At 36.5% G+C, this 27,161-nt stretch overlaps 1 protein-coding gene across 3 annotated transcripts in view; it reads left to right on the top strand.

Annotated features, from left to right (window-relative positions):
• Positions 1-27,161, top strand: part of NAALADL2 (N-acetylated alpha-linked acidic dipeptidase like 2) — a 1,154,148-nt gene that overhangs the window by 232,473 nt on the left and 894,514 nt on the right. For 2 of the 3 annotated variants that reach the window (XM_055569014.1, XM_055569016.1), the window contains exon 1: positions 19,035-19,164. The exons of the other annotated variant lie outside the window; for it this stretch is intronic. In XM_055569014.1, the coding sequence (XP_055424989.1) occupies positions 19,056-19,164 (109 nt within the window). In that variant the 5' untranslated portion in view covers positions 19,035-19,055. Of the gene's footprint in view, positions 1-19,034; positions 19,165-27,161 lie in introns of those variants that run through there. 3 annotated transcript variants of the gene reach the window in all.

Below are 27,161 nucleotides of genomic sequence, written 5' to 3'. Positions count from 1 at the left end.
TTGAACAAAGTAGTTCAGTACAGGTTTTAACAGTAGGAACAACCAAAAAGGCTTGTAACTAGAAAAGAGAACCAACTGGGGCCTTGTGATATTGTGACTTATAATAATAACTATATATTCCTTATCCACTCTTCTGGGCACAGAGCTTCTAAAACCCTTGGAATTTCCTAGAATAAAGGTGTCTTTTCTGTTAATCAGGTGACTTTGGATCACAGCAAAGGATGGGGGCTGATTATTACTAGGGAAACCAACCACAGGATTAGTGTCTTGGAACTTTAAAGGCCACCTCCCTTTTCCCTGCATTGAGTTCAGTCACCAATGGCCAATGGTTGTATCAATTGTGCCTGAGTAGTGCTGCTACTACTGCTAAGTCACTTCAGTCATGTCCGACTCTGTGCGACCCCATAGATGGCAGCCCACCAGGCTCCCCTGTCTCTGGGGTTCTCCAGGCAAGAATAATGGAGTGGGTTGCCATTTCCTTCTCCAATGCATGAAAGTGAAAAGTGAAAGGGAAGTCACTCAGTCGTATCCAACTCTTTGCAACCCCATGGACTGCAGCCTACCAGGCTCCTCCATTCATGGGATTTTCCAGGCGAGAGTACTGGAGTGGGGTGCCATCGCCTTCTCCAACCTGAGTAGTGAGGCCTCCATAAAATCACAGTTGAGTGGGGCTTAGAGAACTTCCAGGTGTATGAATACCTGGAGATCTGGGAATACTGGTACCTTCTGAAGATGATGTGGAAACTCATAGTCCTTTTCCCATACTTTGCTTTATGTGTTTTTTTTCATCTGGCTGTTCCATATTTATATCCTTTTATAATAAACAGGAAATCCTGTGGGTAAAATGTTTCTCTGAGCTCTTTGAACCACTCTAGCAAATTAATCAAGTCTACAATGGGATCTTAGAACTTCCAGTCTGTGGACAGATGATCAGAAGCATGGACTTCTGATTGGAGTCTAAAGTGGTGGGGTGGGGTGTGTGGCAGTCTTGAAGAAGAGTCCTTACTCTGTGTTGTGTTATCACTGGGTGTTGCACTATCCCTAGGTGTTGTTACAATTGAGTTGAATTGTAGGACCCCAGCCAGTATCTAAAACCATTGCTCGGTGGTGATGAAACCCACCTTCATCGGGCATTGATGACCAGAATTGTAGCCTAATAAAAGACTGCCTTTTTTAGCCTGAGGGATTATTGACAAGGTGGAATTGTTCCTTGATTAGTTTGAACCCTCTTCCTGGAAGATATTGTTAATATATGCTTGTTTGGAGAATGTATACTTGAGTTTAGAGTTTATTCTGACAGGAGCATATTCACTCTATTCTTAAACTTTACTAAGATTCTATCAATCTCTGAATATTTAGGCCTATCTGGTATATTTCTTTCATTTTTTATTATAATTTGACATCTGTATACAATACAATATACAGTACTCTGTATACAGTACAGAGTAGTCACCATTGCAAGTCTAGTTGCATCCATCACCATACAGTCTGACCCCCTTCATCCATTTTGCTTAATTCCCAACCCCTTCCCTTCTGGTAAATATTATTCTATGTATATATGAATGAATTTTTGTTATATTTAATTTTATTCTTTTAGATTCCATATATGAGTGAAGTTACATGGTTTTTGTCTTTTTCTGGCTTATTTCACTTAGCCTAATACCCTCAGGGTTCACCTGTATTGTGGCTAATGGCAGCTATCATTTGTTTTATGGCTGAGTAGTACTCCATTGTGTGTGTGTATGGGTGGTGGCTCAGAGGTTAAAGTGTCTGCCTCCAATGCGGGAGACCTGGATTCGATTCCTGGTCAGGAAGATTCCCTGGAGAAGGAAATGGTAACCCACTCCAGTATTCTTGCCTGGAGAAGGAAATGGTAACCCACTCCAGTATTCTTGCCTGGAGAAGGAAATGGTAACCCACTCCAGTATTCTTGCCTGGAGAATCCCATGGACAGAGAAGCCTGGTAGGCTACAGTCCACGGGGTTGCAAAGAGTCAGACACGACTGAGCGACTTCACTTTCACTTTTCACTTTCACTTCATGGGTGTATGCATGTGTACCACAGTTTCTTTCTCCATTTATCTATCAGTGGACACTTAAGTTGTTTTTATATATTGGCTATTGCAAATAATGCTGCAATGAACATAGGGGTGCATGTATCTTTTAAAAATAGTGTTCTTGAGATGAATAATCAGAAATGAAGTAGCTAGATCATATTCTAATCATTCCAATCTTACTTTTTTGAGCAGCCTCCATGCCATTTTCCATAGTGCCTTTACTAATTTACAGTCCCACTAACAGGACTGTTCTCCACATCCTCCCCAACATCTGTTATTTCTTGTCTTTTTGAGAATAGCCATTCTAACAGGTATGAGGTGATATCTCATTGTGGTTTTGATTTGCATTTTCCTAATAATTAACAATGTTAAACATCTTTTCATGTGCCTCTTGGCCATCTGTATGCCTTCTTTGAAAAAAAAAAAGGTTTGTTCAGATCTTCTGCCCATTTTTCAATTGGGCTTATTTTAATTGTTGCTGAGTTGCATGAATTCCTTATTTATTTTGGATATTAACCCCATCAGATAGATGATTTTGAAATATCTTCTTTCATTCAGTAAGTCTTTTAGTTTTAGTGATGGTTTCCTTCTCTTTGCAGAGGTTTTTCAGTTTGATGAAGTCCCATTTATCTTTGGTTTTCTTTCCCTTGCTGTTAAGTACGATCCACAAAAAATCACTGACTGATATAAATAAAATTGTGGCCTATGTTTTTTCCCAGGAGTTTTGTGATTTCAAATATGTCCTTCATTCAAGTATTTAATATGTTATGAATTAATTTTTATGTGTGGTGTAAGATAGTGGTCTAGTTTTATGTATGTAGCTGTCCAATTTTCTCATTACCATTTATCAAAGAGATTGTCCTTTCTACATTGTATGTTCTTTACTCCTTGTAAATTAATTATACATATATGTGTGGATTTATTTTGGGGCTTTCTGTTCTGTTCCATTGATCTATGTATCTGTTTTTGTGCCAGTACATTATTGATTTAATTACTATAGCTTTGGATTCACTGGATGATACTTCCAGCTTTGCTCTTTCTCAAGGTTATTTTGGTTATTCAGGATCTTTTGTGGTTCTATAAAATTTCAGAATTATTCGTTTTAGCTCTGTGCAGTATAACATTGGATGGCACCCCACTCCAGTACTCTTGCCTGGCAAATCCCATGGATGGAGGAGCCTGGTAGGCTGCAGTCCATGGGATCGCAAAGAGTCGGACACAACTGAGCGACTTCACTTTCACTTTTCACTTTCTTGCATTAGAGAAGGAAATGGCAACCCACTCCCGTGTTCTTGCCTGGAGAATCCCAGGGACGGGAGAGCCTGGTGGGCTGCCATCTATGGGGTCGCACAGAGTCGGACATGACTGAAGTGACTTAGCAGCAGCAGCAGCAGCATTGAATCTGTAGATTTCTCTAGGTAGTATTGACATTTCAGTAATATTTTTCCAATTCATGATCATGGGATATCTTTCCATTTATCTGTGCCTTCTTCAACTATTTTCATTAGTGTTTTATAGTTTTTTAGTGTACATGTCTTTTATCTCCTTGATTTAACTTATTCCTGGGTATTTTTTCTGATGTAATTATGAATAGAATTTATTTAATTTCCCTTTCTGATAGTTTATCAGTGTACAGAAATGCCGCAGATTCCTGTATATTGATTTTGTACCCTGTAACTTGAGTGAATTCACTTATCAGTTCTAACAGTTTTTTGTTTGTTTGTTTGATTTTGGTGGAGCCTTCGGTGTTGTCTCTATATAGTATCATGTCATTTGCAAATAATGAGTTTTCCTTCTTTCTTTGCAATTTCGATGCACTTCTTTTCTTGTCTGATTGCTATGGCTAGGACTTCCAATACTATGCTGAGTAAAAGTAGTGAGTGTGGGCATCCTTGTCCTGTTCCCAGTCTTTGAAAGGCGGAGAACTTTTGAGTATGTTATCTATGGGTTATCACATGTGGCCTTTATTATGTTGAGGTCTATTCCCTCTATACTCTGTTGTGAGTTTTTATCTTAAATGGATATTGAATTTAAAAAAATGCTTTTCCAGCATCTATTGAGATAATCATATGATTTTTATCCTATATTTTGTTACTGTGGTGTATCAGTTGCTTGGTCTTCGTGGGTGTTGAATAATTCTTGCATATTGATCATGGTGTATGATTCTCTCACTGTATTGTTAGATCCCATTTGCTGATATGTTGTTGAGGATTTTTGCTTTTATACATCCTATGTTCATCAAGGATGCTTTGTTTATAACTTTCTTTTTGTGTGTGGTGTCCATGTCTGATTTTGGTGTTAGAGTACTGCCAGCTTTATAAAATGTGTTTGGAAAGTTTCCCTCCTCTTCAGTGTTTTGTGAAAGATTGAGAAGGACAGGTATTAAATTTTGAATGTTTTGTAGAATTAGCCAGTGAAGCCATCTGTTCCTGAGCTTTTTTTTTTTTTTTTTGAGGGAGATTTTTAAAAATTACTTTCTAAGTTTTCTTATTAGTATTCTTTCCACTTAAATTTTCTATTTCTTTATTATACAGTCTTGAAAGATTGTCTGTTTCTAGAATTTATCCATGTTTTTTCAGTTGTGCAACTAGTTGACATATATTGTTCACGGTTGTCTGTTATGATCCTTTATTTCTGTGATGTCATTTGTAACTTCTCTTTCATCTGATTTTGAGTCCTCTCTCCTTTCTACTTGATTAGTCTAAGGGAAATCTTGTTTATTTTGCTTTTCAATAAACCAGCTCTTAGTTTTATTAATGTTTTCTATATTTTGTAGCCTTTATTTCCACTCCAATTTTTATTTTTTCCTTCTTTATACTAATTTTAGGCCTCATTTCTAATTTTTCTACTTCCTTTAGATATAAATTTAGATTGAAACCTTTATTGTTTCTTTGCATAAGCCTATATTGCTGTGAAGTTCCCTCTTAGAACTGCCTTTGCTTCATCTCATAAATTTTGGTATGCCATATTTGTTTTCATTTGTATCTAGGTATTTTTATTTCTCCTTTGATTTCTTTGACCCATTGGTTGTTCAATAGCATGCTGTTTTATCTCAATATCTCTGTAGTTTTTCCTTTTTTACCTTGTGTTTGATTTCTAGCTTTATATTATTTTGGTTAGTGAAGATGCTTCATGTGACTTCATATTTCTTGAATTTGAAACTTGTTTTGTGACCCAGCATGTGATTCCTCCTGAAGAACATTCTGTATGCACTTGAAAGAATGTGTTTTCTGTTAATTTGGGATGGAATGTTTTATATATAGATATATATATATTGATATATATGTTAATTTATCTGATCTAATGTGGCATTAGAATCCTGTGTCTCTGAGTCCTCATGTATATGATCTAGTAATTGATGCAACTTGGATGTTATAGTCCCCAACTATTATTGTATATCTTTGTTTCTTCAAATCTGTTAATATTTGCTTTATATGTTGTGATTCTTCTCTGTTGGGTACATATACATTTATAAATGTTACATCTTCTTGTTGGATTGACTCCTTGATCATTATGTAATGCTCTTTGTCTTTTATTATAGTCATTGTTTTAACGTCTGTTTTAACTAATATGAATAGCTGCTACAGCTTTCTTTTCATTTCCATTTGCATTTTCTATCCCTTCACTTTGTCTGTGTGTGTTGTGCCTTCTGAAGTGAGTTTCTTGTAGGCAGTTCATAGATGTTATTGTTTTTTCAATCCATTTAGGAACTGTTTTTTTGATGGGTGACTTTAGTCCATGTATGCTTAATTATTGATAGGTACAGACTTACCACTCTATTGTAGTTGCTTTCTGGCTAATTGCAATTCCCTTTCCCCTTTCTTCTCATTCTCTCTTCCAGTGTACTTTGGTGGTTTTCTCTAGTGTTGAGATTTCTTTCCCATTTTTCTTTTGTGTACTTATCATACATTTTCCCCTTGTGGTTACTTACATTTACATATGACGTCTTATGTAAATAATAGTGACAACTTTTTTGTGACTATTAAAGCTTTGTAACATGCTCAGATTTTTCTTTTTAATCCCCCATTATGTTGGCACTTTTGATGACACATTTTACATATTTTAACTTTTTGCATCCTTTAACTACTTATTGTAATTTTAGTAATTTCTATTTTGTCTTAACTTTCACACTTGCTTTAAGTAATTTCCTGCCTTTAATATATATTTACCTTTTCTAGTGAGATATTTTGGAGAAGGCAATGGCACCCCACTCCAGTACTCTTGCCTGGAAAATCCCATGGATGGAGGAGCCTAGAATGCTGCAGTCCATGGGGTCGCTGAGGGTTAGACACGACTGAGCGACTTCACTTTTACTTTTCACTTTCATGCACTGGAGAAGGAAATGGCAACCCACTCCAGTGTTCTTGCCTGGAGAATCCCAGGGACGGCGGAGCCTGGTGGGCTGCCGTCTATGGGGTCGCCCAGAGTCGGACACGACTGAAGTGACTTAGCATAGTATAGTGAGATATTTTACTTTCATATGTGTGCTACTATTAATTGATGCCATTTCTTTTCATCTTATAGAAGTCCCTTTAATATTTCTTGAAGGGCTGGTTTAGTCATAATGAACTTTTTAAATTTTTGCTTTTCTAGGAAACTCTTGACCATTTATTCAATTCAGAATGAAAACCTTGCTTGGTAGAGAATTCCTGGTTGGGTTTTTTCTTTGAGCACTTTGGATGACTTCTTTCATGACCTTTGACCTGTAAACTTTCAGCTTAAAATTTTTCTGATAGCTTTATGGGATTTCTTTGTATTTAACAAACTTTCTCCTGCTGCTTTTAGGCTTTTCTCTTAATCCTCGATTTTTACCATTTTACTTATAGTGCTTCTTGGTGTATGTCTCTTTTTGTTCAACTTCTTTGAAACTCTCTGGCTTCCTGGACCTTGATGTTTGTTTTCTTCCCCAGATTAGGGATGTTTTCAGCCACTATTTCTTCATTGTGTGTGTGTGTGTGTGTGTATTCTTGCTTTCTTTCTTCTCTGCGACTCCTGAATATTGATGTAATTTTGCTTGATGTTATTTCAAAAATCCCTAAGATATTTCAGTTTTTAAAACTTTTGTTTCATCTTGCTTCTCTGGATGCATTTCATCATTTTTGGTCCTGCTTGCTGACTTGACCTTCCTTCTACCTCATCAAGTCTGCTATTGAAATCTTTTAGTGTATTTTTATATTATGAAACTTCTATTTGGTACTTCCTCATGTTCTCTGTCTCTTTGATGTGGAGGCTCTGTGCATCCAGTTTTCAGGTCCCCTTTTGAGGGGATTATTCCTTATGTTGTTGTAGATTTGTTGTGTCAATGGGAGAATGTGAATTTAGGATCCTCATTTCCCACTGCCTTGAACACTCCTCATTTCCCTTTGATTTTTAAATTCTAGTAATGTAAGCAACATTTCATACTCAATCCTTAGTTTGCTAAAAATAGATTGTTGACTGCTGTTTTGGGTGGACAAGAAAGGTCCTGATAGGAAATATGCGACATACTGATAGAAATGAGCTGATTTTTTCCTTGCCTTGTGAAAACGCTTAATTGCACTTCTAACTCCTTGAAGCAATGGATGATTAAAAAGTTTTGGGTGGATACTATTTGAAATATATAAGAAGTTTTAGAACTATAAGAGTGGTACCATCAAAAAAAAAAAAAAACTTTAAAACATTCTTAAATGAGTAGTATTCAAAACACAAGGGATACATGGGAAGTAAAAACAGAACATAGAAAAAAGTGGTAGAATATCTTACAATAGAGATATTTGTGAAAGTTTTGAGGGGCTGTGAGATTCTTTCTAGTGGTTACCTCTGTGAAACTTGAAAGGGGGATACACAGGGGTTCTCTGTGACTGAGAGCAGACCCAGTTTAATCCAATTCTTTTCATTATGTCTACTTGGTAATGAGATGAAAATTTTGTCATGAAAGAGTTGTAATTCAGGTACTTGAACTTAAAGTATGAGAATTTAAGAATAGTACTGGAGATAGTTATTATTTCTTGATTTTTAAACATACGTCTACTTCTATTTTGGCATATTGAGTATCCATATAGTGGGTATAGAGAATTTGCAATCAGAATGCCTTTAGAAAAGTATAAACTTGTTACTATCTTCCAGAAAAAACTCCCCTGGAAGTATGGGTATCTCTAAAATAGATTAACCATTAAGAAAATTGCCAGCTAATTTTTGTTGGCTAAATTTGCCATATGCCATATGTTTTAATTATTTGGAGAGGTGGAGAGCCATCAAAAACCTTTATAAAGAAAAGTCTATAATCTGTAGGTTTTAAAAATATTATCTTAAATATTTTGTATTATTCTACTCAAATGTATAAATTTTCATTAGGACTTGAACATAAAATTACTAGACCTCTGTGATGATTAGGTGAAATGGAGAATTTTAAAACATTATTAAGTTAGCTTTTATTGCACATAATGAGAATCTCCCAGATGGTATAGAAATCATTAAAAATTAATTTTATAACCACTAGACATGTCCTAAAGTGTCTTGAACTGATAAGCCTTCCTAATCTTCTAGTGTTGTTCTAGTTCATTGATGAAGTAAAGTGGCTGGCTTTTTAAAATTGATAATCCTATTATAACTATTAAAGTGTAGCACATTCATTTTGTCTCAGGTGTTTAAAGTGAGTTCTCAACTCTCTCAAAGAAAAGTATGCTATAATACAGTGAAATCTCAAACATTTCAGATTTGAAGACTTATTTTAGTATAAACCACTTTGTTATAGACACATGTTATTGTAGCTGGCTTTTTAACATTTGCTGATTCAAAAGCACTTGCTAAAATGGTACTATGAATTTAGCATTGGTTTAAAGTAAATATATATTTAATAGTGACAGTGATTTATTTGTTAAAATAGCACTTATACTCATTTGAAATGAGGAGATATATATATATACACTAATATAATATACTAATAATATATATGTATAGTTGAATAGTTCTTGCAGTAGATCTACTACCCTGTTAAGATGTAAGTTTCATTAAACCATTGCTCAAGACCTTGTTTAAGAAGATATATTTAGCAAGTGGTATGGGGAAGCAGGACAACTATACATAAATCCAGGAATTTAGAACACATATTCACATCATACACAAAAATAAGCTCAAAATGGCTTGCAGATTTAAATATAGAGACTTCTGTGGTAGTCTAGTTTGTGGGAACCTGCAGTGTAGTGCAGGAGATATGGATTCCATTCCTGGTCAGGGAACTAAGATCCTATATGAGAGTGAAAGTGTTAGTCACTCAATCGTGTCTGATTCTTTGAGATCCCTGTCCACAGGATTTTCCAGTCATGAATACTAGTGTGGGTTGCCTTTCCCTTCTCCAGGGGATCTTTCCAACCCAGGGATCGAACCTGGGTCTCCTGCATTGCAGGCAGATTCTTTACCATCTGAGCCATAAGGGGCCTCAAAATCCTACATGCCATGGAGCAAATAAGCCCGTGCTTTGAGCTACTGAGCCCTCACTCTGCAACTAGAGAATCTGCGTTGTCGCAATGAGAGGTCTCGCATGGTGCGGTGAAGATCCCGCGTTTCACAACAAAGACCCAATGCAGCCAAATATATAAATAAAGTATTTTTTAAAAAGACTTGAAGACATGGCATCCTAGCACTCCTAGAAGGGAACATAGGCAAAACATTCTCTGACTAAACCATACAAATGTTTTCTTAAGTCAGTCTTCGAAAGCAATAGAAATAAGAGCAAAAATAAATAAATGGGACTTAATCTGACTTACAAACTTTTGTACAGCAAGGAAAGCCATAAACAAAATGAAAAGACCTATAGACTCACCTATGGACTGGGAGAAAATATTTGCAAATGATGCAACCAGCAAGGGCTTAATTTCCAAAATATACAATCAGCTCATACAACTCAATAACAAAGCACACAACTCAATAACAAAACAGTCCTATCAAAAAAAAAAAATGTACAGAAGACAAAAATAGACATTTCTTCAAAGACATACAGATGACCAACAGGCACATGAAATGATGTTCAATATTGACATTATTAGAGAAATGCAAATCAGAACTACAATGAGGTATCGCCTCACACTGGTCAGAATAGCCATTATTGAAAAGACTATAAATAATAAATGTTGGAGAGGGTGTGGTGAAAAGGGAACCCTCCTATGCTGTTGGTGAGGATGTAAATTGGTATAGACTCTATGGAGAACAGTAGAAAGTTTCCTTAAAAAGCTAAAGAGTTGCCATATGATCCAGCAATCCCACTCATGGGCATATACCCATAGAAACCTAATTCAAAAAGATAAATTCACTCTGTTGTTTATAACAGCACTATTTACAATAGTCAAGACAAGGAAGCAAATGAAATGTCTATTGACAAATGGATGGATAAAAAAGATGTGGTATATATATACAGTGGAATATTACTCAACCAAAAAAGAATGAAATAATGCCATTTGCCACAATATGCATGCATATCATATTAATTGACATGTAAGTCAGACAGACCATATGATATCACTCATATGTGGAATCTACAATATTCAAATGAACTCATTTACAAAACAGAAACAGACTCACAAGCATAGAAAGCAAATTTGTGTTTAACAAAAGGGAAAGGAGGGAGAGGGGTAAATTAAGAATTTGGAATTAACAGATACACAACTACCATATATAAAGTAGATAAACAAGGACCTACTGTATAACACAAGGAACTGTATTTAATATCCTCTGTTAACCTATGGTGGAAAAGAATCTGGAAAAGAATATGTATGTATATGTTTAACTGAATCACTCTACTGTACATCAAAAAGTAACATAAATCAACTATACTTCAATTTAAAAAAAGATATACAATGTCAGTGTCATGAAACAAAGGGTGTCCAAGAAGATGTTGTATCAGAGGATCAAAGATGTGTCTGAAACGTGCCTTTACTGAGAACTAGCTGGTGTCTCCTGATGTCACAGTATTTCTAGGAAGGAGACTCCTCTTGGGCTACTCTTGTCCATTTAGTGCAGTACAGGGATAAACATACTATCTTTCATGTTCTAAATAAGTGCAAGTGCCTTCTAAAGATCCCTATTAACACAGATTAATGTCATGAAGTCTGACTTGTTTTAATAATTTCTTCAACACTATTTTAGTTTGTGAATTTGGTTCAGTTCAGTTCACTTCACTTCAGTCGATCAGTCGTGTCCGACTATTTGCGACCCCATGAACGCAGCACACCAGGCCTCCCTGTCCATCACCAACTTCCGGAATTCACTCAAACTCACATCCATCGAGTTGGTGATGTCAACCAGCGATGTCATCCTGTGTTGTCCCCTTTTCCTCCTGCCCCCAGTCCCTCCCAGCATCAGAGTCTTTTCCAATGAGTCAACTCTTCGCATGAGATGGCCAAAGTACTGAAGTTTCAGCTTTAGCATCATTCCTTCCAAAGAGCACCCAGGGCTGATCTCCTTTAGAATGGACTGGTTAGATCTCCTTGCAGTCCAAGGGACTCTCAAGAGTCTTCTCCAACACCAGAGTTCAAAAGCATCAATTCTTTGGAGCTCAGTTTTCTTCACAGTCCAAATCTCATCCATACATGACCACTGGAAAAACCATAGCCTTTACTAGACGGACCTTTGTTGGCAAAGTAATGTCTCTACTTTCCAATATGCTATCTAGGTTGGTCATAACTATTCTTCCAAGGAGTAAGTGTCTTTTAATTTCATGGCTGCAGTCACCATCTACAGTGATTCTGGAGCCCAAAAAATAAAGTCTGCACTGTTTCCACTGTTTCCCCATCTATTTGCCATGAAGTGATGGGACCAGATGCCATGAACTTCGTTTTCTGAATGTGGAGCTTTAAACCAACTTTTTCACTCTCCTCTTTTACTTTCATCAAGAGGCTTTTGAGTTCCTCTTCACTTTCTGCCATAAGGGTGGTGTCATCTGCATATCTGAGGTTATTGATATTTCTCTCGGAAATCTTGATTCCAGCTTGTGCTTCATCCAGCCCAGCTTTTCTCATGATGTACTCTGCATATAAGTTAAATAAGCAGGGTGACAATATACAGCCTTGACGTACTCCTTTTCCTATTTGGAACCAGTCTGTTTTTCCATGTTCAGTTCTGCTGTTGCTTCCTGACATGCAAATAGATTTCTCAAGAGGCAGGTCAGTTGGTCTGGTATTCCCATCTCTTTCAGAATTTTCCACAGTTATTGTGATCAACACAGTCAAAGGCTTTGATATAGTCAATAAAGCAGAAATAGATGTTTTTCTGGAACTCTCTTGCTTTTGCCATGATCCAGCAGATGTTGGCAATTTGATCTCTGGTTCCTCTGCCTTTTCTAAAACCAGCTTGAACATCTGGAAGTTCACGGTTCACATGTTGCTGAAGCCTGGCTTGGAGAATTTTGAGCATTACTTTACTGTCATGTGAGATGAGTGCAATTGTGTGGTAATTTGAGCATTCTTTGGCATTGCCTTTCTTTGGGATTGGAATGAAAACTGACCTTTTCCAGTCCTGTGGCCACTGCTGAGTTTTCCAAATTTGCTGGCATATTGAGTGCAGCACTTTCACAGTATCATCCTTCAGGATTTGAAAGAGCTCAACTGGAATTCCATCACCTCCACTAGCTTTGTTACGTAGTGATGCTTTCTAAGGCCCACTTGACTTCACATTCCAGGATGTCTGGCTTTAGGTGAGTGATCACACCGTGGTGATTATCTTGGTCATGAAGCTCTTTTTTGTACAGTTCTTCTGTGTATTCTTGCCACCTCTTCTTAATATCTTGTGCTTCTGTTAGGTCCATACCATTTCTGTCCTTTATCGAGCCCATCTTTGCATGAAATATTCCCTTGGTATCACTCATTTTCTTGGAGAAAGCTCTAGTCTTTCCCATTCTGTTGTTTTCCTCTACTTCTTTGCATTGATCGCTGAGGAAGTCTTTCTTATCTCTTTTTGCTATTTCTTGGGAACTCTGCATTCAGATGCTTATATCTTCCCTTTTCTCCTTTGCGTTTCACTTCTCTTCTTTTCACAGCTATTTGCAAGGCCTCCCTAGACAGCCATTTTGCTTTTTTTCATTTCTTTTCCATGGGGATGGTCTTGATCCCTGTCTCCTGTACAATGTCACGGGCCTCAGTCCATAGTTCATCAGGCACTTGATCTATCAGATCTAGTCCCTTAAATCTATTTCTCACTTCCATTGTTTAATCATAAGGGATTTGATTTAGGTCGTACCTGAATGGCCAATTGGTTTTCCCTACTTTCTTAAATTTAAGTCTGGATTTGGCAATAAGGAGCTCATGATCTGAGCCACAGTCAGCTCCTGGTCTTGTTTTTGCTGACTGTATACAGCTTCTCCATTTTTGGCTGCAAAGAATATAATCAATCTGATTTCGATGTTGACCATCTGGTGATGTCCACGTGTAGAGTCTTCTCTTGTGTTGTTGGAAGAGCATGTTTGCTATGACCAGTGCGTTCTCTTGGCAAAACTCTATTAGACTTTGCCCTGATTCATTCCATATCCCAAGGCCAAATTTGCCTGTTACTCCAGGTGTTCTTGACTTCCTCCTTTGGCATTCTAGTTCCCTATAATGAAGAGGACATCTTTTTTGAGTGTTAGTTCTAAAAGGTCTTGTAGGTCTTCATAGAACCGTTCAACTTCAGCTTCTTCAGCATTACTGGTTGGGGCGTAGACTTGGATTACTGTGATATTGAATGCTTTGCCTTGGAAACGAACAGAGATCATTCTGTCGTTTTTGAGATTGCATCCAAGTACTGCATTTCGTACTCTTTTGTTGACCATGATGGCTACTCCATTTCTTATAAGGGATTCCTGCCCACAGTAGTATATATAATGGTCATCTGAGTTAAATTTACCCATTCCAGTCCATTTTAGTTCACTGATTCCTAGAATGTTGATGTTCACTCTTGCCATCTCCTGTTTGATCACTTCCAATTGGCCTTGATTCATGGAACCTAACATTCCAGGTTCCTATGCAATATTGCTCTTTACAGCATCGGACCTTGCTTCTATCACCAGTCACATCCACAATTGGGTATTGTTTTTGCTTTGGTTCCATCCCTTCATTCTTTCTGGAGTTATTTCTCCACTGATCTCCAGTAGCGTATTGGTCACCTACTAACCTGGGGAGTTCTTCTTTCAGTGTCTTATCTTTTTGCCTTTTCATACTGTTCATGGGGTTCTCAAGGCAAGAATACTGAAGTGGTTTGCCATTCCCTTCTCCAGTGGACCACATTCTGTCAGATCTCTCCACCATGACCTGCCCGTCTTGGGTTGCCCCACAGGCATGGCTTTGTTTCATTGAGTTAGACAAGGCTGTGGTCCTAGTGTGATTAGACTGACTAGTTTTCTGTGATTATGGTTTCAATGTGTCTGCCCTCTGATGCCCTCTTGCAACACCTACTGTCTTACTTGGGTTTCTCTTACCTTGGATGTGGGGTATCTCTTCACGGCTGCTCCAGCAAAACGCAGCCGTTGCTCCTTACCTTTGATGAGGGGTATCATCTCACCGCCGGCCCTCCTGACCTTGAATGTGGAGTAGCTCCTCTAGGCACTCCTGCGCCCGTGCAGCCACCGCTCCTTGGATGGGGGGTTGCTCCTCTCGGCCGCCGCCCTTGACCTTGCCACCCTGACCTTTGTTAAGGTCTTTTAAATGCATGCCATTATGTCTTGAATTCCTTTACATTTGTTTTTAGAGGTATAATTTAATCATTTGCTTTTCAAAGGCTGCTTTATTGTATCATCTTCATTGCCTAGTTATCAATTAATAAGGAATTAATTCATCATTTTCTCTGTCATTTGTGTGCATAGTTTTTCATATGAAAATCTATCTGTTTACATATACATGTACATATGTATTACATATTTGGAGCTGTTTGCATATATTATGCTTACATACCTTCTGTTGAGATTAGCACAATTATAATGCTCTTGTATAAAATGATTACAGTATTTAAACTATATCTCCTGCATGACAACCTTGTCAGGTTTGGTTTGTGTATATACATGTGCACTAATTAATTGGCTGTATCAGGGGTTGCAGAGTTGGACACAACTGAGCAACTAAGCACAGCACAAAAGCACATCAGTTGACTACACAATGTTATCAGGCCAAATGTACACAGCCACCAATGACTGATAGCAACACTGTTTAGGACATATATTTGAAGGAAATTAAATTTGTGGAAAAGTTAAGAGAAAAATGAGACAAACAGAACCAAAAGGGTGATAGACAAAAATGATCAAAAAGGCTGCTGCTGCTGCTGCTAAGTCGCTTCAGTCATGTCTGACTCTGTGCGACCCCATAAGTGGTAGCCCACCAGGCTCCCCCGTCCCTGGGATTCTCCAGGTGAGAACACTGAAGTGGGTTGCCATTTCCGTCTCCAATGCATGAAAGTGAAAAGTGAAAGTGAAGTCGCTCAGTTGTGTCCAACTCTTAGCGACCCCATGGACTGCAGCCTACCAGACTCCTCCATCCATGGGATTTTCCAGGCAAGAGTACTAGAGTGGGGTGCCATTGCCTTCTCCAGATCAGAAGGTCTAAACAATGCAAAATATGAAAAGAGATGAAATAATTATTCAAGTAGTAGGCAATTTATTGACTCTTGTCCTCAGTATTTCAGAAATAACTTTCAGATTTTTTTTTTTTAATACCAAGGGCTGTATTTTCAACTATGTGGTGAAACAGTTGTATGTTGTCTTTCCAGAACTATTTCCACTTCATATAGTCTATATTTTGTGCCTGTAAGACTACTTGAACTTGTCAGGCCATGTAGGTGAGTCTATGATTCAGAACATACAGTCATGATGTAAAAGCCACAGCATCACAATAGGCTGTAGAGTTTATGATGGAAAATTTACCTCAGCTATCATTCAAGAATGCTGAAAGAGCTTGAGAGCCTTTACAACAAAGATGACAGTGTTGTATTGGGTTAGGAATTAGGTAATCTTGTGTCTTGAATTTGCATCCTCATCCTGCCATTTAGTATCTGTGGCCAACCTTTTGAAGTCTTGGTTTGCTCATTTGAATGTGAAAATAATTAAGTAACACATTTCAAAATGGTTTTAATGAGACTTAAGGTATGGAGTATTGAATACATTCTCATAAATGTTGCTGTTATTTTTATAGTTAATTTTATTAAACTAGACAGCAAATGATTGGATATCAACATTTGCGGTCATGTCAAATTATCTGGGCAAGTCCAAAACTAAATGGTCATGTTAATGAGCTCTGGTAAGAATTCTATTCCTTCTCTGGATTGTATATTATTGACTAAGTTCATTCTGCAATATAAAAAGAGAATGACTTCTTCTATCTTGAACAAACGACACTACTAGAATCCTTATTGTGACATGTATCTTTAAGAGGTTCTCAAGTGCATTTATTGCTGCTTATAATGATTATAGTATAGATTAGCTTTGAAAATTGAAAGGGTAAGTAGAGGTTTAAAAAGAAAAGAGCCATTCTAATTTAAAAATTGCAATGAAAATTTTATTCCATTTTGTTTTAATTCCTCAGGCTAGATTGCAAGAAGTAGATTATAGCTATAGACATTATAAGGCCTTTGGTAAAATTTCTTAAAGTGTTTTCCAAAAGTGTTGGACTCATTGTCCTATCAGCAGTGTTTTGAGACTCGGCCTCTTTACAGCTTCCTTGGCACCCAGTGTTTTGGTTTTTTTTTTTTTTTTTTTTTTTTTTTTTTAACCATTAAAGATCTTTGAGGCTTAACTTGCAAATTCAATAGCACAATTCCCTTCAGTCCTGTTAGTAATGAGACACTGTTGGGTCTTTTTTTCTGAAGCTAAATTATTTTTGCTTGTTTTATATTTGAAAGGGTTAAACAGGGCCAAAATTTATCATGTGTTTAGACTTCCCTTGAAATAGACTTATTTGGTCCTGTAGCAAAGAAGCGATTGCAAGAGGGGTGATCCTACAGCTTTAAGATCAGTCATGGGAATACATAGCAGCTCTATATTTCTCTGGTAAATCATCATTCTAAGTCATGTTGAAGGTAAGTCATACAGACGGTATAATTCAATAGCTCTAAAGAGGGGTTACCACAGTTACCTGGAGCATAAGGCTGGAGGCTTCTTCCTAGGCTCCTTGTCTTAATACATGTGCTTGTCTGAATTGAAGTGAAAATGCTTGAGTGCTATTTTTCTAAACCTTGTTAGTGGCATGAATTATATTTTTATTTATTCTGAAGCATTGTGAAGGACATATTTGAAATCAGTGCTTCAGTTTTATTTCAAGTAAATCCTGGATGGCCAGTTTGACCTATGGCTAAATTTTGGAGTTTATATTCACTGCTCCCCAAGAGGAGGTTTAATGGAAACCAGTGGTTATATGCCACGGACTAGCCTTTGTTACTAGACATCATCCTCAGGAAGACAGTAAGTGGAATGGAATTATAAAAAGAACCTCAGTTCTTTGACCACCTATTTAAAATTGTAAGCCCTCTCCCTGCTCCCAACTACAGCCCCAGTTTCTATCTCTATTCAGGATTTTTGTCCATCTGTGCACCACTTTACATAATATGTATATTTATATTACAAGTTATATGTTATACTATATATATTTCTAAAATTGTGTTTGTTTTTCATACCACACAAGAAGTAAGTTCCGTGAGAGCCAGGATTCTTGCTGTTCTTTTCATTGCTGTCTTCTGTCTAGAAATATACCTGGCAGCACTCAGTAGGTGTTCAGTAACCACTTATTAAATTAATGAATGAATTTTACCCAAAATTACATTTATAAAAGATTCAATAAAGACTAATATGAAACACATGGGACTAATTTTTTAGAACAAATACTAATAACTTTTGACTAGCATCTCTCAGTTATTACAGTCTATCATAATGCTGTGTATGCATGCTCAGTCGCTTCAGTCATGTCTAACTCTCTGTGACCCCATGGACTGTAGCCCACTAGGATCCTTTATCCTTGGGATTCTCCAGACAGGAATACTGGAGTGGCTTGCCATGTTCTCCTCCAGGGGATCTTCCCGACCCAGGGATTGAACCTGAGGTCTCTTGCATCTTCTACATCACAGGCAGATTATTTACCCCTGAGCTACTGGGAAAACCCAACATAATGCTAATCAAAACTATTAAAATACAAGATATATTTAGTGATGTAGAAGATATCTTAGGCCAGATTTTCTTTATTTAACAAAAATATTCCCAAAGGCAGATTTTCAGTATCTAGTAAGTACCACCTGTTACCATCCATTGGGCTTCCCAGGTGGTGCTGGTGGTAAAGAATCCACCTGCCAGTGCAGGAGACATGAGAGATGTGGGTTTGATCCCTGGGTTTGGAAGACTCTTGGAGGAGGGTATGGCAACCCACTCCAATATTCTTGCCTGGAACATCTCATGGACAGATGCGCCTGACAGGATACAGTTTATAGAGTCGCAAAGAGTCCAGACACTTATGGACTTAGCATGCATGCACACTATCCACTCAGTTCAGTCACTAGTTATGTCCGACTGTTTGCAACCCCATGAACTGCAGCACGCCAGGCTTCCCTGTCCATCATCAACTCCCAGAGCTTATTGAAACTCATGTCATAGAGTTGGTAATGCCATCCAACCATCTCATCCTCTGTCATCCCCTTCTCTTCCTGCCCTTCAATCTTTCCCAGCATCAGGGTCTTTTCCAATGAGTCAGTTCTTCACATCAGGTGGCCAAAGTATTGGAGTTTCAGCTTCAGCATCAGTCCTTCCAATGAATATTCAGGACTGATTTCCTTTAGGATGGACTGGTTGGATCTCCTTGCAGTCCAAGGGACTCTCAAGAGTCTTTTCTAACACCACAGTTCAAAAGCATCAATTCTCTGATGCTCAGTTTTCTTTATAATCCAACTCTCACATCCATACATGACTACTAGAAAAACCATAGCTTTGACTAGATGGACCTTTGTTGTCAAAGTAATGTTTCTGCTTTTTAATATGCTGTCTAGGTTGGTCAGTTCAGACTCCAATGTGCTATGAAGAGAGGTAGTGATGCAAGATTTATTAAGAAGTACTCCAAGGTGGTCTCTGGGCCTTTCTTCCAAGCATGTGACACCCATTGGAAATTTTGATGCTGATATTTTCCTGAACATATCAAAAGGTATCAGTGAAAGACTTTTTAACAATAACAAGGATACTGTCTTTTTTTTTCTAAAATCATCAACAACTTGAAACCAAAAGGAACTATAGTTGTCTAATCAGGTTCAGAATAATAACCAAGTTGGCGCATGCATGAACTAGTAAAAGTAAGTCATGAATGCCACCTGGGATGGGGTGATTGTAAACATTTGCTATGAATTTGGTTGTGTTACAATGTGGGGAAAGTAAACATCTCAGAATCAAGTAGATTTCTTAGCAGGGTAAGCGGTGTATGGGTATTTCCTATGTGTATATAAAATATTTGTTGGAGGAGGTCTTTGAGAGAATATAACCACTCCTATGAGCTAGACCCTAGCAATCAGAGATTCCTCATCTCCTCCTTTGTCCATGGAATGTACATTCTCTCCAGTATTCTCACAGTGAAGACCATTTTCAAGGTGCAGCCTTGAGAAAGTATGCTGTTGAGACCATCTGTATAGTATGTTGACTGACCCCAGTTAAGGCCTCCATTATAAACTTCAGATTCTGGAGGGGGTGGTGGTGTGGAGTGCTACCCATCTTGTGCCCACCCGAAAGCAGCCTCATAATAAGCCTTGCTTATTAAACCTGCAGCCTACTGATCTGGAGTTGTCTGCTTCTTTCTGCAGCCTCTCCTTTTCTCCATGTAAGGAGGCCAATTTACAAACTAACAATGGCATCACAAAAAATTAGATAAGATATGAAAGGTAGATCAAAATTGCTTATGCTAAGCCTTGTATTTCATGCTGAAAATATATTTTAAGTGATTCTGGATAATGGGTATTTAAAGGAGTTTTTTAAGGAGGACAGAAATAAAAAATGCCAAAGTTTAAAAGATAACTCTTTTAGTGGTGTGTAATAGAGACTAATTATGACTAAAAGCAGCATTAAGAACAGAGAAAAACAAAGAGGGGAAGTGCCTGGGGTAAATTTGGGTGACTGTCAACAGGGACAGGACACTGGATGAATGGCAGATCCTCTAATATTTCTCAAATGATAATCAAGCATAACTTGTCATTTACCTCATCTTTCAGAAAGTTAGGTATTAAATTACTCTGGACTCATCGTGTCTTGATGTCTAAGTGCTATGACCAATCTGTTTGCTTTTAGAGGTTCTACTTGATATGTTGAAACATAGTCTAATATCAAGACAAAAGTAGAAAACAATCAACACTATTATATTTAAAATAATATTTAGTTTAAAAATCTATAATGCATTTAGTTAATGTCTTAAATCCAAATATCAATACTGTAAAAGTACTGTTTCTTTTCAAAGATTGTTAAGATTTAGGTCTATAGACCAAGTGATACATGTGTGCAGATGTGTTGTTCAGTATCTATTGAAGTCCCCTGATAATTGGCATATGGTGTTATATAATAGTACATAATAACATATGATGACTGTAATTAAGTGCATTGACTTAAGACTTTGTCTTTTAATGACCCTCAGTGGATACTGAATGAAAGGTAAATTAAAGGTTCATTAAGCTGTGTCAGAAGAAAAGTTTTCAAATGGCAGATGTACATGAAGTTAAATGGATTTTATTAAGATCTGCTGTTCAGTGTTTTTTCAAGTGACAAGTCTAGCCTAAATGATTTGAAGTGTTTAAAAATTTTTCTAAAAAAAAGTACATTTATTTTCACAGTTTATTTAACATTTTGAGCTTTAACTGTGTAAAACAACCGGGGAGAACTTTGGAAATTCGGCTGTCTCTATATCCAAGTGACCTTTAGTGTGGTTCTGTTTAATGTTCTGATGTCTGAAAGGAAAAGCAAAGCAGGAAGGAAAAAAAAAATGTATGCAGTGGACTTAGACAAAACAGCTGCAGCACCCAACAGTTTCTCCATCAGGTTAGCCGACATTTAAAATTTAAAAAATTGTGCTTTAACGTTTGTATGGCAAGTCAAAGAAAATCACATAAAGGGGAATATTTCTAATTTGGATCCTTATTCCTAAAACTGTTATTTAAAAATATTAACAATGTAATGAATTTGAGCTTTCTGCATATTTACCATTCTAATAGCATTATTAAGCCTGCAATAAGGACACTGCTATTTATTTAGTAATGTTATAAATGTAATTTTGACTTTCCGGTTCTGTGTCACATGAATATTTATTAATGGAGGCATCTGCTCTTTAAAAAATTGCCTCTGAATCCATCACCCTATGTATAAGACACTTTACTTTTCCAAAGAAACCTTGTATATGTCACATTTCCTCTTTTTTTTTTTTTTGCATAGCATGACTTTAAAATTTTTTTTAATTTTATTTTATTTTTAAACTTTACAATATTGTATTGGTTTTGCCAAATATTGAAATGAATCCACCACAGGTATACATGTGTTCCCCATCCTGAACCCTCCTCCCTCCTCCCTCCCCATAAAGCTTCTAGTGCCTTTATTTTTTCATCATTAATTTTTTCTGTTCTTTTAAAAATTATTTCCCCATTTGGGTTATTACAGAATATCAGAGTTCCTTGTGGTATACAGTAGATTCCTGTTGGTTATCTCTTTTACATATATCATTGTGTACATGTCAATCCCAAAGTCCCAGTATATCCTTCCCCCCCTACCTTCACCCCTGGTAATCATGTTTACTCTGTAAATAGGGTTCTGATTTTTAGATACGTTCATTTGTATCTTTTTTTTTAAGAGTCCACGTGTAAGTAATATCATATGATATTTGTCTTTCTCTGTCTGGTGTACTTCATTTAGTATGATAATCTCTAGGTTCATCCATGTTGCAGCAAATGGCATTACTTTATTCTTTTTTATGACTGAGTAATATTCTATTATATATATATAGTATATATGTACCACATCTTTTTCCATTCATCTGTGGACGCACATTAAGTTGCTTCCAAGCCTTGGCTATTGTAAACAGTGCTGCAGTGAATATTGGGTGCATGTGTACTTTTGAACCAAGTTTTCCTCCAGAAGTATGCCCAAGAGTGAATTTTTTCGATACCTCCATACTATTTTCCACATTTCTTTTGTAAGCAAACATGAATCTGTGGATAGGAAGAGCAGGAATCATTACTTTTGTCAAAGGATGACAGCTCCTGAAGGCAAAGCTTTCTCCTACCTGCAAGTTTTCCTGATATCAGTTTGGAATATTTAGATTTACTTCTGTATACCTTTTGGGAAACTTTTTGCCTCAAGCCCATGTTGATTATCTGCATTCTTACTGGGAACAATTATAAAATGAAGAAATTTTGGCTGGAGTTTAGGAAAGGAAGTTCTAGGAAAAGGCAGAACAAGAATAATAGGAATTGGCAATAAACCTGAAAAAGGTTTATTGACATATAAATGACATACCATAAAATCCACCTGTATGATGTGTTTGGTTCAGTGGCATTTACTGTGTTCAGAGTTGTACAACTATCACCATAACCAAATCAATTTTAGAAACTTTGTGTTACTTAAGTAATCTCCGATTCATTAGCAGTCACATGGTTACTCCTCATTTCTTCCAAACTAGCATCCTCCTTAGCACCATGTAATCATGTAGTCACTATCTACTGTCTATCACTCTAAACTTGCCTAATCTGGACCTTTAGTATAAATAGAATCTTGCTCTATGTAATATTCCTTGTATAGATATGCTATATTTATATTTTCATTATTTAGTGAGTATTTGGAGTGTTTTCCCTTTGTGGTTATTAATAATAATATTGCTCTGAAACATCCCTGTACAAATTAAGAAATTTTCATTTATCTTAGATATATTTCTAGAAGTGGAATTCGTAGATCATATAGTAACTTAATGTTCAATTTATGAGGCTATGCCAGACTACTTTCCAAACTAGCTGTACTATTTTCCATTCCCATTACTAATGCATCAGAGTTACAATTTCTCCACCTTTTTGAAAATTCTTATTACTGGTTTTTGATTATAGTCATCCTAAAGTGTGTCGTTGTGATTTTGATGTGCATTTCCTTAATGACTCAGTGTCTTTTCCTATACTTATTATCCATTTGTATAACTTCTTTTGAGAAATGTCTACTCAAATCCTTCAATTTTTAACACTTTCTTCTTGCTATTGAGCTGTGTATGTTCTTTATGCTGGATAAAGTCTCTTATCAGATATAATTTATAAATATTTCCTCTTGTTATGTGGGTAGCCTTATCGCTTTCTTGATGGTATCTTTTGAAGTGCAAATTTGCTGTTGATGAAGTACAACTTTTTACTTTGTTGCTTTTTTTTTTTTTGCAATAAGCTTTTTAGAGACAGATTATGGAGAAACACACTGGGCATCAAGTATGTTAACTTTTTTAAAGTGTTTTTGGTTATACATGTTATATTACATATCTGGACTAAAGTGGGAGGTAGGATGTTGAAGTCAATTCCAAGTTAAACAACAACAACAAAAAAAAATGGTTTTAAATCTTTAGAACAAGGAACAGGCCAGGGAAAGTAACTCTTCATATGCATATTTTCTAGAGCAAATTAAAATGAATATGCAAGCTTTTTTCTGAAACTCTAGAGGAAGGATCCCTGAAGTACCAAAGGATAAAAAAGAATCACTTCAAAATAACCATTATTTACTTAAATTGCGTAGGACACACATGGTATTTTCTTAGCTTGCTGTCTTAACATTTCATTTTTAATGAATATAAGAATTATTAAACTCTAAGAGCATTGTTTCACATGTTTTAGAAATATACCATTAAAAGATTATTTCTGTCGGTATTTTGGTTAATCTAACTCTGATTTTTCACTTAAGGTATTAAATTCTTAAACTGGCAATTATAGTATCAAATAGTTTTCAGCTTTCTGATTTACCAAAATTCTAACCCTAATTCTCCAAGTTGGTCAGGGTTGACTATGTCAATAGGATAACTAGAATATTTATTTTCTATGTAAAGCATCTATTCTCCCAAAAGCATCCCAGAAGCATTTGCTTGTACGTCATAATATAAATTTATCCAGGCAGAATTACAGCTGCCTTATACTGTGGTTTTTGTAGACAAGGCATTGGAATCCAAGGTATTGCTGATTATAGGAAAAATAATGTTTTCTTAATAATTAGGGATTCATTATACATGCTGAAACATTTGGATCACTGCTTATCAGAGTTAAGAGGACAAATAGGATTCAACACATCAAAAATCCTGTTTACATGACTTTTAACCAAGACTGAGGATATGAATGTGAAAAATGTATTGCTATCATCATTATCACTGAATACAAGGCCATATTTTAAATATTGTATAAAATTACATATGTAATTACTATGTGTAGATATTAAATATAATAAGTAACATAGTATAATTTTAAACAATGATAAAATTACTAAGGCAAGTTTATCACTTTGAGTTTTGAATTACCAAACTTTAGTAAAGGGCATCATCATTTAACGTAAATGGCTTCAGTCTTCTCTGTTATCTATTCCATAACTCTCTAGGGTTATCTGTTGTTTAGATGCTAAGTCATATCTGACTCTTTTGCAACCTCGTGGACTGTAGCCTACCAGGATCCTCCGTCCATGAGATTTCCCAGACAGGAATACCGGAGTGTGTTGAGATTTTCCTCTCCAGGGGATCTCCCCAACCCAGGGATCGAACCTGCATCTCCTTTTTGACAGGTGGATTCTTTACCATTGAGTCACCTGGAAAGCCTCCTAGGGTTACATGCTTCACTGAAATAATGTTCTTGGTGCTAACTTTCCTTATTCTATATCACCATTTTTGCCAAACACAATTCTCAGGGAATCTTTATCCTGGAAGAAGGTGCAGTGATCTCCTTTCATATAGGCAGACCTTTCCTGTCCCATCCACCCAAACTTATTTCTGTTGGCCTCTGTTATTTATCATTTTGTTTTTTAAGAGAGGCCTTTCATTGACGGTCAGATGCAGATATTCATTCCCAACCTCCTGCTGGAGCACATCTTTCTTTCTTTAGGGACTTTTTAATGCTTAAACACTATTCATTTTTCAAGGCACAGCTTTAGTTCCTATTGAAAGCCTCCTTAACTTAATTTCATCATTCCTGAATTCTTCTTTTAGACCCCTCAGATTGCTTCTTAATAATGCTTTAAGTGTGTATATATATTTATCTTTGCTGATTATATTGTAATTTACTTAAAACATTTTCTGTTTTTGTGTTCCTATTTTCATAGCTCCAGTACTGTACACTGTTCTTATTGCTTAATGAATTTCAAGGGTAATGATGATTGGCAGCCATTTGTAGAATGCTTACCCTTAAGAATCTGCTAAGTGCTTGAAATTCATCCATTAAACTCTCACACTGACCCTGTAAATATAGTCATTCTTTGTATGTGTATGTGTGTACACATGTATGTACATACAAGTTAGGAAGCAGAGTTTTAGAAAAATTAATTTCTTGTCCTAAAGTTACACAGTTGGCAAGTGGCAGAGCTGCGATTCATACCCATTTCTGTCTTAAACCCAAGTGTATGATCTTTACTATGTTTTGCTGCAACATTGTTATTATTTTCTACTATAAGAACGTTTCAATCCATGTATCACAGGGGTTTTCAGACAGTAAAGCGTCTGCCTGCAATGTGGGAGACCCAGGTTCGATTCCTGGGTTGGGAAGATCCCTTGGAGAAGGAAATGGCAATCCGCTCCAGCACTCTTGCCTGGAAAATCCCATGGATGGAGGAGTCTGATAGGCTACAGTCCATGGGGTCACAAACAGTCGGACACGACTGACTTCACTTTCACTTTTTCACTTTCCTGCCTTTAACTGAAATAAAAGATTTTATTTTTGTTTGTTAATAAATTGAATTTTAGATAGGTAGCTTATTATTTCTATGCTGTTGAGCCCATGAAATACATTATGCAACTTAATTGAAATATAAAAATTAGTCCTACTCCAAAAATATCTGATTTCAGCTTTATCAAAACTATTTCATATTAGCTTCAACTTATTTCTTAGAGATAAAAAAAAATGAAACCTGTTGAACAACATCCATATCATTTGAGACAATTTGATTCTATATTAGAAGGAAGACAAAGAGGGAAAGACACTTTGTTTTTCAAGAGCAGGAGATTTAGTTAAACACTAGTAATGTTGCATTAAAAGTCAAACTTGATTTAGCCTTTTCTTCCCCTCCCTATTTTAAAGAATAAATAAAATATTTTCTTTTCTTTGGAACAATTTGTTCATACTTTAGAAGCCATTTAATTAAATTATTACCTGCTGGAGCACCATCTGTTTTTGTCCTAGAAATAAGAAGCATGACTTTCTTTTACATAGGCTTGGTAAATATGTAGAAGGTGCCAAAAAGCAATAAATATCATCAGCAGATGGACTGAGGCACTTCAATCTCTACACAGTCAGTCTTGATTGTTCTGGGCATAGATAAATGGATTTTTCTGGACAGATTCCTTTCAAAATGTATTATGTGGAGGAGGGGAGTTATCTTCTCCCATAGATCCCTTCACATTTTCCCCCTCAAGAGACAGGACTCGAGTTTGTTTTTAACTCTGGGCATCCCCTCTTTGCAGACATAGTTCTGAAAGGTGTAATTTTAAAATGTATCTTAGGGACTCAAAGCTGTTAAATTCTCCTGGGATTTTGCAGAAGGCCTCTCTCCAAAAGCTGCTTGCTCCCTCCTCCTGCTACTGTGTGTCCGTCCATCTCCCCTGGATACAGTCTTCACATCTGACATACCCCAGTCTCTGTTGTGTTCTCTCATGCCAGGCTCTGTGTCCTGTTCAGGAATAAGAGAAACTCAAGCATTTGTGGTACAAATTCACTTGTGGTTTTCCTCTCAGCAATATTCAGGAATTGGGGTAGCTGCCTGTGATACAGAAATTAGAATGATTAACTTAATTAACATTAATCAATGTTATTCATCATTGACAATCTTTATATAATAAAGATAAATAGCTCTTAAAACATTTTTCTCAGTGATCTCATTTGGTTTTTCACACATATAAATCTATATTTACCTATGAAGAAAAGTGATCTGCCCTGGTGTTCATAGATAGTAACTGTGGATCCAAAA

Source organism: Bubalus kerabau, chromosome 2 (assembly GCF_029407905.1).
Source record: "Bubalus kerabau isolate K-KA32 ecotype Philippines breed swamp buffalo chromosome 2, PCC_UOA_SB_1v2, whole genome shotgun sequence".
NCBI lineage: Eukaryota > Metazoa > Chordata > Mammalia > Artiodactyla > Bovidae > Bubalus > Bubalus kerabau.
This window is presented reverse-complemented; position numbering and strand designations above follow the sequence as displayed.